The sequence below is a fragment of the Lacerta agilis genome, chromosome 6 (genome assembly GCF_009819535.1).
Source record: "Lacerta agilis isolate rLacAgi1 chromosome 6, rLacAgi1.pri, whole genome shotgun sequence".
Lineage (NCBI taxonomy): Eukaryota > Metazoa > Chordata > Lepidosauria > Squamata > Lacertidae > Lacerta > Lacerta agilis.
The window spans coordinates 3,206,567-3,219,361 of NC_046317.1; the positions used below are offsets into that span (position 1 = coordinate 3,206,567).

The window sequence follows — 12,795 nt, forward strand, 5'->3', positions numbered from 1 at the left end:
TCATCAGTCTCTTGAGGGCAGACCATCCTAATAGGTCCCCTGCCTCTGTGGAGGGGTAAAGGTGCTGAAAGCCTAAATGTCATCAGGAAGTGATCTGACCATGATAAGGGACTGGTGTCAATATCCCTCAGATCACCTTCTTCCTGCCCAGTTGATAAAATAAGGTCCAGAGTGTGGCTTGCCACGTGTGTTGGGCCATTGACATGTTGGGACAGCCTCATAGTCATCATGGCAGCCATGAAGTCCTGAGCCACCCCAGAGCCGGTCAACTCCGCATGGATGTTGAAGCCCCCCAGAACCAACAGTCTGGGAGTCTTCAACACTGCCTCCAAGACCAGCTCTGTCAGCTTTGGCAGGGAAACTGCTGGGCAGCAAGGCGGGTGGTAAACCAGCAGAATCCCTAATCTGTCCTGATTGCTCAACGCAAGGAACACACTCTAGAGTCCCTCTTGCCGACTGGACGGGGAGAGAGAGAGAGAGAGAGAGAGAGAGAGAGAGAGAATATCTCTAAAGACCACAGCAACTCTCCCTACCCGACCCTCAAGTCTTGCACTGAGTACCCAGGTGGGCACATCTGGGTGAGGCCAACTCTACCCTGCTCATCCACCCAGGTCTCAGTGATGCAGGCCAGATCGGCCTTCTCATCCGTAATCAAGTCATGGATGAGAGGATCCTTATTCACAGTGGTTTTAAACTGTTTTTAACCTAGTGTTTTAATGGTTGCAGCCTGGCCTGGGATCTTAGGGTGAAGGGCAGGTTATTATTTTAATGAAGTTTCAGGGTCAACAAGAAATAAAATGGCATCTTAATCACATAGGGCAAGTTTATGTTCAGAATCTTTACGTTTTAATCCTTTAAGTCTGGGGTTTTGCTGAACAGTAAGCTAGGGGAGAGAACAGACCTGCCTGCTGCCTTTATATAAGTAGAATTGTTGTGATTTTATCCTATTAGTAATGACATGAAGCTTAGGAATGGAATCAAGAATTACAGGTGAAACTCAAAAAATTAGAATATCATGGAAAAGTCCATTTATGTAAGCAATTGTTTTCATTAGCTACTGGAGTTTAATATATGAGATAGACTCATGACATGCAAAGCGAGATATGTCAAGCCTTTGCTTGTTATAATTGTGATGATTACGGCACACAGCTGATGAAAACCCCAAAGTTGAAATTGTTAATTTGGGGTTCTCATCAGCTGTACGCCATAATCATCACAATTATAACAAATAAAGGCTTGGCATATCTCGCTTTGCATGCCATGAGTCTATCTCATATATTAGTTTCACCTTTTAAGTTGAATTACTGAAAGAAATGAACTTTTCCACAATATTCTAATTTTTCGAGTTTCACCTGTATATGGTCAAGTTAGATAGAATTATAGTGAGAAATTCATTTACAATAATCATCAAATTCACAACACTGTTTTCTGTAGGTGTATATGGTCTGTGATCTTGTGCTATACCCATACTGCTTTTTGTAATCACTCTTTGATAAGATAATTTCTGCTCCATTCCAGAAAATCACCAGTCTTCATCTATGTTTGTCTTCGGCGATTAGCTGGATTTAATATACTTTAAATAATTTCTCCTTGTTGATAAACCTTTGTTTTAGATGTTCTTCTTTAGTCACATGATGGTGGTGTATCTACCCCCTCCCAATTGGGTCAGGGCTGGTTGGAGGGGTAGTTTTTTAAATTAAAAAAAGTGCACTCACCACCCAGAATATACATAAAACTAGTTTCATATGCAGAATCCCGCATTCCCCTTATTGAGGCGAATTCTTGGTAATTATGGTACACATGGTCATGGTGTCTGTGTATGTGTGTCTGTGTCATGGCTAATATAAGCAAATCAAGCAGTATATTTGTCCAGGAGACAGAGACATCTGATTTTATCCCAGCCACATTGAAATCTGTGACATGACAATATGGGCATGTAATATGTGGCTCATGGGTTATCTACAGGCAATAGGCTCTTTAATGAGAAATACAGATGTTGTTAAAAACAAGGTGACTACGAATATAATGTCTTTTATAGACAACAGATTTAAAGTCTACAATGAAGAAAAGAATTTAAAGTCTACAATGAAGAAAAGAAAATGAAGTCTAAATAATCTGGCACTTTAAATTTGTTAGATTAGATTTACATCTGAATGTTTAGCAATTTCAGGAAAAAAATCAGTATTGTGAAACAATGAAACTATCCTTTGAAGTTAAGTACTCAACAGTTTTGCTACATCACATTTTCCAATCAGTATTGCTCCTTTTACCCAGCATGCTTATTTTACGTTTTTAGAGCAATTCTCTATTCCCACCCACCCCCAGCAGCTCTGAAGCTTTTCCACCATGGAAGCTGTAACTTAGTGCTGTGCAGAGAATAGGGATACAGTCTATGCCATTTCAGATGATCATGCACCAGTAGCGCCCAGCTGTTTTGTTCTTCCATTGGTCTTGCATTCGTACAGCGATCTCTCTTCCCCCCCCCCCCGCTTTGGTATGCCTAGGCAGGATCGGATCTTTATTTGAAAGCAGATATTTATTGAGGCCAGTATTTTGGGTGGCTATCAGTCTGACTTCTTCCAAGCAAGAGACACTGAGACTACAATGTGTCTGCGGGCTTGGGTAGCTGTCAGACTAATGTAGAGACGGAAGGTGGATTGGGAGGGGAGCTCATCTGTCCAAGAGCTCACTATTGGCTTCTTATTACAGCATTCTCCTCTGAGACACCCTCTGCATGCTCATTCACCTACCTCCGCCTCTCCCTTCCCCCTCCTTTTCTACCCCTTCATTACTGATTCACAGCAAGAGGCGGCAGCAGCAGCTTAGACACGCTTGTCACGAATCTAGGATTGCAATGAGCTCATCCTTTTTCTCTTTGCAGCTTTACAACTGGCCTGAGCTTTTTGCTCTTGCTGCTGCTGCTCCTGTCTGCTCTTACACACATTCACAGGCAGGCTGGGCCACCGCAGCCTTTTTTTCTGCATCATTCTCTGCCATTTCCCCTGTTTTCAGACATTTTTAGATCCATCTCGTTAAGTTTTTGTTTTTTGGTCTTTTTTGAATTACCAGCTTCTTCTGGGCTTTTTAGCAAAGATGTTTTCTGTTTTTTGAGCCTATACCTGGAGGTCCCTGGTGTAGACAGTAAATGTATTGGTCTTTCAGAGACCTAAAGCTGGCTCCGATAATAACCACCGTGTGAAATTGTGGCTTAAGGGAACAGTGCTTCTCACTCTGGATACTTGCTGTTTTTTGCTGATGGAAGAAGGGGTGCCTTGCCCAACCCCAGCTCCCAAGCTTGCACCACCCATCAGAAAGTCCCAGGATATACATGATGAAAGAAGCAAGCTTGTGAATGAGTATGCCTGTCGAGTGTTGGAACTTCTGGGAATGGGGCATCGCCTGTTTGTTCCCCGGCTTCTTGCGGTGAGATTCTGGTTTTCTAGAAATAGACGCATAGCAAATCTGCCATTCTTATTAACACTCAGCTGTCTCAAAGGATCCATTTCATGGGTGGTTGCATGAGGATAATCCTATTTTATGCAGTGAATTTAGGACATAATGACACTTGGTTGTCTTCCTTATAGACACCGGCTGGGGAACTGGCTTAGATTAGCTTCTGAGTCCAAAATTGCCTCCCCTATACTTGCCAATGGTGTCATAGTTGAATCTGATTTTCCAGTGGATTTTCTAGCATCCTCAAATGTTTAAGACTTGATATTATTATTACCATTATTATTAAACATCATCAAATTCATTGTACTAGCCATTGGCCTTTGCAATTTGCAGATGTTATCAGCATCATTATTAGCATCAGCACAATCTATTCTGCCATATTACTAAGGTGCAAACTATCTTTTCTACATTCTTGGTAAGCAGAAATAGTGCAAATCAAATGTTTGTGTCATTGATTATGAGAATAGGGCTGGTAGGAAGAGATAAGTTGAATTTTTTGATCTGAAATTATTAAACAGTGTTCTCTTAACAATTAGAACAAATTAACTATGTCCATGTAACCTGAAGTTAAGACATAAAACCTTCAGAACTGCAAATGACAGGCAAATTGTACAGGTTTGATTGATCCAAACTTATCCCTAAAATTATTTTAGTTCATCTAGATATTAATTCTTAGCACCACAGTCCATCAGTTTACTTTATACACTGCCCAAATGACAATAAATCATCTTCACAGTATATTAAAAAATAATCAAGCCAAAACAAAACCCATAAGCTCTCTGTTTCTGACTCTCATTATATACAGTGTATATCCAGGACTTGATGGTGTTGCAATTTTTCATTGTCTGGTTTATAATCCATCAGATGCCTAAGACTTTCATTGGTTTCAAAATTTCATTATTTCATGCAATAATTTCTGTTACCCTGATACTGTTGCTAAATAGAAGAGCACCTCTGCTGCTTTGTCTGTCCTGAAAATATTTAAGAATCTGTTTTGCCACAATTATTGTCAATATGATGTATACCAGGTTGAAAAAGGACACACATTACTAGCTACAATTTAGTCTTCTACAAAATAATAATAATAATAATAATAATAATAATAATAATAATAATAATAATAATGTATACAAATACAAATTCAGCAGATCAGATACCATCACCTGTGGGTGGAACCTGGAATGTTTTGTTTACCTCAACAGCTTCCCTTAACAAACTTCGTCAACATTTAAAATGTGAGATTTGATGTTGTATTTCTTGGTGCGATTCAGCAGCCTTGTAAATCTAGGGGAAGAACCTCAATAATCTTCATAAGAATGTAAAACCAGACTGTCAGCCAGAGGCTTGTATAGGCTAATGTTCAGTTTCCAACAATGGCCACCAGGAGCCTCTAGAAGCTCACAAGCAGGGCCTTCTACAGTTGGTCCACAGTATCTCCCATTCAGGTCTATTTGAGGGATGTTGCCTCTGGACATGGTGATTCCATTGAGCTATCATAATGAAGAGCTGCAGAAAGATAAGGAAAAATTGTCCCGTTGTTTTTTTTTAAAGCCACTTAAGCTAGCAGCCACCATTCCATCTATGTTCTATTTTCTTATCTGAGACATCAATAAATTTCATTGGATTACAACCTTTAGGCACCATCCGTAATTTTGTCATATTCCACCTTGTGCACATTCTTATCACCAACCTCTGTAGTTTCTCTTCATAGGGAAGGTACCCCAACATTCATCATTTTAGTTTCCTTTTTTCCTGGACTTTTCCCAGTTCTGTGATGCCTTTTGGAAATGGGGCAACCAGAGCTGGACACAGTATTCTAAATGCGGTCATGCCATGGGTGCATGTTATGCTGTTCTCTTTTAGTCCTTTTCCTAATAGTTCCTGTCCTCTGGTCCTATCTCCCTTTCACTCTTTCAGTCCTCTGTGTTGATGCTTTCAGTCAGCTTTCCACTGTCACACCATCTTTCTGAAGCATTAACCATTATATTAGAGCCCATTAAAGCAATTGAGAATCTAGGGGTTTTGTACCAGTCTGTATCGCTTTGCACTTGCTTATGTTGTTCTGTCATTTTGGTGTCCATTTCACAATCCTTGAATAACATTGATTCCAGTACAGTGGGGAGGAATTGCTGGCTTATTGCTACCCCTCCCCCATTTAGTGAGTTCCCGGTGTCTCCTGCACTCATCCTATAACTACTAAATTTCTGTGAAAGGTAATAGTTAAAGATCCTCCCCTTATCAACCATATAATTCCATCAATAGATTTCTTGACATGCTCAAAAAATAGATTGCATATAAAAGATTCTGTGGTGGCTCACTTGGGACTTCCTTGATCAGCTGAAAAAAACACTGTAAACTTGAAGCAATATAATAATAATAATAATAATAATAATAATAATAATAATAATAATAATTTATTTGTACCCCGCCCATCTGGCTGGGTCTCCCCAGCCACTCTGGGCGGCTTCCATCAAATATTAAAATACATTTAAAATATCACAGTTTAAAAACTTCCCTAAACAGGGCTGCCTTCAGGTATTTTCTGAATGTCAGTAATTTCTCCTCCCCCACCCAATTCTTTCGCATACACTTCCCACTAAGAGAGCCACAAAGTTGTTGTTGTGCACGAAAATATATCCTGAATATTGTAGGTTTTTACCACTATACCTGCAGCCTGATATTGTTTTTTAAAATACATACCAGAGATTTTCTAGTGTTCCTGATATGTATAAAAGAGAGAGGGAGAAAGAACATTCAAATATTACACACTTCAGGCTAATTTTGCTGGTGCTCAAAATAATTCCATGGATGTATTAACTGATACAGGCCCATTCTCTCTAACATTCACATACATTATTATTAACAACTCTATTTAAGGGAAAAAAGCCAGAAAATTTAAGACACTGCAATTACAACCTGCCTACACATCGTGCTAAACCACAGGTTGGCATTATGTGACCAAACCCTGAGGAGTCTGAGTATCATGTGATTCCTACCTTTTCTTCCTTTTTTAAAAAAACAACAACAACCACCACCACCACCACAGTTTGCTATTTAATCTGAACCAAGCAAACTATGGTTGATTGAGAAATGGGAACCAAGGGTAAGAATCACAAGGCTGGGGAGAGAATGTGCAAGTCTTGAGGCAACAGGAATTATCCCATTGAATTCAATGCCTAATCACAGGCAAGGCAAAATCTAGTTGGTTACGTGTCTTTTTTGTTTTTGTCTGAGAGCTGCTTTCTGAGCTGAAATAGGGCAGCTAAAGTATCACTACTGTTCATGTGTACAGGTACAAAGTTGCCTTTCTTTGTAATCAGAGCTGCCGCCTGCAGATTTAAGAAGGGAGTTTAGAAAGAAATAATGATTCATCATGGAAAACAAATCCGGCACCTCTCTTCCATTACCCCATCTGTAATTCTCTTGCCAAATTAATTTAGCAGCACACATTCAGGAGGTTTGGGGATATTGGGGCTTATTCTTTCTGTTCATAAAGCAACTGGGCAAGACAAGATGATCACTGTTACCCCAGCAGTGACAAATGGTTCTATCAGAGGACTCCTCTTCCTTCCCCTCATAGCTGTTTGAGATACAGTGGGTTGCATTTCTGTTTCAGTGTGTACTGTCTCAAAATGTGCTATTGCTCATGGCTTCCTAAATGTTGTACTTTCTGATCTGGAAATACTTTCTGATTATCTTAGATTAATTGAAATTTGCTCTGGATACTCAGTGACATTAAAATCTTTTTTAAATTTTGAGGCTGAGCTTTGTCTTAAATAAAGTCTTCTCAAAGTTAAGAGCCTGTATGTTGTTTTTAGCACAACTAACTAATACTTTAATATTGAGAGAATGTTGTTGATTATAGCTGGTGTGTGTTTCTTGGCATATATATTTTTGTTTGTTTGTTTGTTTGTTTGTATTTTGCAAATTTCTATATTGACACTCACATCATTCTGTTTGCAATATCTAAAAATATGCTTTTGACTTCCCAGAAAGAGCCCCCCCAAAAGAATAGGGATTTCTGTTTACATCAATCCAATAGGCCATTAAACGTATTCAATAGATGATGAGTCCAGCCCTTAACAGAGCCAGTGTGACTGTCTTCTGTGCTTACACCACTTCTCCAATGTGTTTCCTTACAGACGTCCAAGGAGGATCTTCTGCAAGCTGATTTTGAAGGAGCTTTGAAGTTCTTTAGGGTACAGCTGCCCAAGAGGTACAGAGCTGAAGAGAACGCTAGAAGGCTTATGGAACAGGCTTGCAATGTAAAGGTAAGGGCTATCATTTTGTCTGTAAATAAGGTAAAATTAGGCCCCTGCAGTGGAATTAGCAATTGGATCAAAAAACCATGGCAGAGCTTTTTATATATATAATAAAACTAAACATCTTTAGGGTTGCCATATTTCAAAAAGTAAAAACCAGGACACCCCGGAAGTTGTTGAGCTTTATTTTAGGAAACCACTGAAATTGTTGAGCTTTCTTTAGACAAACCTCAATGTTGTTGAGCTTTTTTACGGTTTATTTGCCAAAGATCCAGGACAAACTGGCACCAGCCCTAATCTAGGTTGGGTCATTATTTTTCTGTATTTTGTATTTCCCCCACTTCTGCTGCCCCATTGAACTTTGAAGAATACAGCATGTTACAACTGAGAAATCTGGGTCTATAGCTTAATCTTAATTTCATTGAAAAACTTTCAGTCATACATAAGCCCATTGATAATGGCAGCTGTATAACATTGACTGCAGAGAACGGTCTGGGTATGTTTACAGATTATACCCAGGTGTTCCCTGGAGAAGGGCATTCAACAGGAGGGGTGGTTACTGGCACACTTTCTCTTTCTAACTTGTTCCATGGAGGTCAGTGTGATACTTGGCAGTGTGATACTTGGCAGTCTTGTAAGCGCTGCCTTTATGTTTTTATTTAACTTCATCTACACAAGATGGAGGTGTTGATGTTTGGTGGTTCAGCAGATCTCATAGTAGGAGGGCAACCTATTCTGTACGAGGTTGCAGTCCCCCTTGTTTAAAAAGTTCAGGAACTCTTCTGGGTCTGGCGCTATTTCTGTTAATACTTTCCCCCCCATTAGATCTTTTCAACATGTCAAAATGCCATTTGGTGTCAAATACAATTATTAGCAGGGGGGAATTGCTTGAGCCAAAATGGCACGCCTGGGAGACTGTCATGTTATTGAGGATAAAGGAAAAGATGGACTCCTCAGTGGAAGCAAAGTTGATGTCAGGACAGTTAGTGCTTGAGGATACATTTTATAACTATTTAATTCTAGCAGGTGCTAATCTGGTTTTATTACATTTGGATTGCTGAAAATAGTGACTAAATGAGCAGAGGAGGTGATTGTATTTTCAGTACTGATTAAATTATGTATTTTACCAGGTTTACCTAGGAATGTTGTCACTGTTCCTGTTGAAAAGTGGGACTTTATATTCAATAAAGTTTTTGGAATACGTTATCTTATCTGAGTTATTTTCCCATTTTTGCCTTTACCACCTCAGTTTTGCATGCAATTTCTTCAGAAAAGTACTAATGCCATGTTGCTTTAGCTATTCCTTGGCAAGCCTGTTGCTTAGCAACTGCCAGAATAACAAAGGGGGCCATATCCAGCCATTTTCCTGGAGCAGCTTCTTATTTCTTCCTGTTTCTTTTGCCACGGCAGGCAACATTCACTTCATTCTTCACATGGAGATAAAATTCTGAAGCTGTGTACTTGTATTTGACCTGTGTTTTGTTCTCTCTCCACTACATGCAACTCCCCATTTGTGCATGGGTTGCGTTATGGGTCATTGCACATGTCAGCAGTCATGCATAAGCCTGTTACACACACACGCCCCGTCTCCATCCGGGGCCAAACATGGCACACGTATCTGTGGTTGTGCATCAGTCGGATGCACGCAAAATGGTTACCTCCTGTATTACCTTTCTCAGAAATCAAATACTCGAGTTCAGTTCAACCACCAACACCCCAGACATGGGGGGGGGGGGCTCTCAAAAATAATTCTCATGACCAGACACTCTGGTTGCATTTCAGTTTGCCAGGTAGAATGATTCACTCTCTCCTCCTTCTGCAGGCTATTCTGAGGTTCTCCCAACCTCCACAGAACCAGTTTTGGGGGCGCATGAGGAAGAAGGGGGGGGGGGAAAGTCCCATAGCATAAATGGAAGTCCTTGTACAGGGCTTCTGCTAACTGGGCTCCTTGAGTGAATCCTGCCCACAGTCACACAGTAGCATACTTTCAATCTGTTCCTCAAGTACTTTGGCTGCTTCAGTTTCACATTGATCTGGTTTGCATATCACAGTAAACCATAGTCTGAAGCAAAGTATGGCTTAATGTGAATGAGCAACATTACATGTATGCTGCTCAAATTGTGCCTGACCTGCTCTGCCATTTGGTGAGGTGGGTGGAAACAAACCACAGCTCTGACTTATGAACCAGTCTTTGTGGTTTGCTTCTTTCCAGTCTCTTGGTGTTTGCCTTCTAGGAAGGAGGCAGATCTCTCTATTGCAACCCAGGGCTAGGAGCCACCAGGCAAGACACCTACAAGGAGTTGAAAAAAGGTGAATGAGCAGCTTCTGCACCCACTGTACTCCCAAGTAAGGAGAACAAGTAGCTGTTTAAGGCAGGATGCGAGAGCCCACATGCAGTTCAGCAATATGGTCACTATGCTCAGTTGTGTCCTCACACAGCTTGTCTCTTTGGCAGTGGGGACCACTCTGAAAGAAAGAGCAAGAGCAGACACAGACCTCCTATATATGTCCTTTTGCACCCTGAAAGCAACATCCCACAGTCATGTTACTCCAAAGTGTCTCACTAAAGCCATTGGGACTGTAACAGAGTAATTGGCTTGTGAACTATAACCACTGCTTGGCTTCTCAATGCACTTGCAGTTCCCTTAATGTATTATAAGTACCAAATTGTTCTCTGAGAAAGGCAACATGTTGTTCTTATTATTTCAAAAAACAGACCAAGGGGGAATCATGATAGAAGTTTATACAGTGGTACCTCAGGTTACAGACGCTTCAGGTTACAAACTCTGCTAACCCAGAAATAACGCTTCAGGTTAAGAACTTTCCTTCAGGATAAGAACAGAAATTGTGCTCTGGCGGCGCAGCAGCAGCGGGAGGCCCCATTAGCTAAAGTGGTGCTTCAGGTTAAGAACAGTTTCAGGTTAAGAACGGACCTCCAGAATGAATTAAGTTCTTAACCCGAGGTACCACTGTAAAATGATATTTTATTAGGGAGAGTTTTGTTAGGAAAAATTAGGGAGGAAATCTGTCTTTGCTATAATCCTTGAACTCAGTGTCATTTAAAGAAGCTATTTGGTAAAAGATTCAGGACACACAGTGTATAACTAATTTATGGAATTCTCTGCCACAAAACATGACGAGGCTCTAGCTTTGATGTCTTTAAAAAGGGATTAGGAAAAAAAACCATAGAGGATGTGTATAATTGGCTATAACTCATGATGACTCTCTGGAATCCTCAGGTTCATAAGTGATATGCCAATAATTGCCAGTTGCATGGGAGCCACAGTCGGCATTGTTGGGCGTGGCTCAGGTGGCATAAACTCTTTAGCACTGGGTCCCAGATCTCATGCCCTTGGCAATGGGAGGGCTTGAGTCTCCTTTTAAAAAAAAGTGCATGCAGCTTACCAGGAGGCTGGCTGCATTGCATATACTCTCATGGGGTGTGTGTGTGTGGGGGGGGGGTCTGATTCCCCACCTCTCCCAGTTAACCTTAGTCTCCAGGGCTCAGTGGTGGGAGGGAGTGCAGAGGAAGAAAAATAATGGGCTCAGGAGGAGGAGGAGGGGGCTGTGAGTGTTCATGTGCACCTGGCATGAGGTGTAGGGCTGAAGAAGTGATCAGAACACAGGAGAAGGAGGGGTGGGATCTGAACCATGCTGCCTCCACTGCCCACAGCAACTCCTGGATGGTCTTTCGTTCTTCTCAAGTGAGTCCAAGGGGGTGATGGCAGAAATTTACACAATGGCAGACTGGGGTGCTGAGAAACATGAGTGGAGCCTGGACTAGAGGAAGTATTTTTTCATTTTCATTTGAAGCAGGTTGGAGACTTGTTTGATTGAAAATACTGATTTGGAAAGTTCCCAGTTCCATTCCAGCATTTCCCCCTTTCCAGTTCCAGGGCAGCTCCCCTGCCTGCTCCCTCTTGTATTAATCCAGTTGGGAATGGTAGGAATTGGCATGAGAAATCTCTTTGGCTATGGGAAAGAATGGAGTGATGAAAGGGAGGGGGAGTGTGTTTAGTTTTCTAAACTAAAATCTGAATTGAAGACAGAACGATATTGATTCACAAAAGGGGCTTCTGCTAGCCCAGTGGCATTTCTGGCTTCCCCACCCCTCTCTGTGTCTTAAATGGGGAATTAACCATGTCGGTGTGTAAAGGAGAAGTTTGGAAAAGAGGATCCTTGCAATTTTTACTTTGGTGCACTAAAACTCACATTGCATCTCATGGCTTAAATACAGAGCTTGTGGAATAAAGTGTGTGTGTGTGTGTGTGTGTGTGTGTGTGTTTCTGTTTAAACCAGAGCCTGGAAAAGGTAATATTCACTTTGTGCCAATGTCCCCACTTCTGCCAGATTGCCTTGTATGCCAGACAGGTAGACCTGCACATGTGATCTTGTGTGTTGATGTTAATGTTATGTGTTGCTACAAGCTCATAAATGGCTTTTCTTTGTTTCTGAACAAGCAAGAATGTTTTGTGGCATGTTAAGGAGTAACAAATTGTATAATGGACAAGCATTGGTGATATGCATACAATAGGTAAACAGTAAAGGGACGCCAGACCATTAGGTCCAGTTGTGGACGACTCTGGGGTTGCGGCGCTCATCTCGCTCTATAGGCCAAGGGAGCCGGCGTTTGTCCGCAGACAGCTTCCGGGTCATGTGGCTAGCATGACAAAGCCGCTTCTGGCGAACCAGAGCAGCGCACGGAAACGCCGTTTACCTTCCCGCCGGAGTGGTCCCTATTTATCTACTTGCACTTTGACATGCTTTCGAACTGCTAGGTGGGCAGGAGCTATGGGAGCTCACCCCGTCGCGGGGATTCGAACCACTGACCTTCTGATTGGCAAGCCCTAGACTCTGTGGTTTAACCCACAGCGCCACCTGGGTCCCTATGTATTGCATACAATACAGAGTGGCAATTGCATCATTAACATTGGCTGTTGTCAAGAGCAGTTCACAACAAGCTTAGAAACACCCACTTTAGCTTTGGTTTCTATCTTAATTTCTAATGAGTAATATAGCTGCTCATTTGTTGGACTTGTGCTTCTTTATTTGAATGACATTCTCTCAGGGACTGCAGTTA

At 41.4% G+C, this 12,795-nt stretch overlaps 1 protein-coding gene across 3 annotated transcripts in view; it reads left to right on the top strand.

Annotated features, from left to right (window-relative positions):
* RABGAP1L (RAB GTPase activating protein 1 like) overlaps positions 1 to 12,795 on the top strand; it is a 133,943-nt gene that overhangs the window by 76,869 nt on the left and 44,279 nt on the right. For 2 of the 3 annotated variants that reach the window (XM_033151247.1, XM_033151248.1), the window contains exon 19: positions 7,596 to 7,724. In XM_033151247.1, the coding sequence (XP_033007138.1) occupies positions 7,596 to 7,724 (129 nt within the window). Of the gene's footprint in view, positions 1 to 3,088; positions 3,424 to 7,595; positions 7,725 to 12,795 lie in introns of those variants that run through there. The other variant, XM_033151249.1, reaches the window with a different exon arrangement.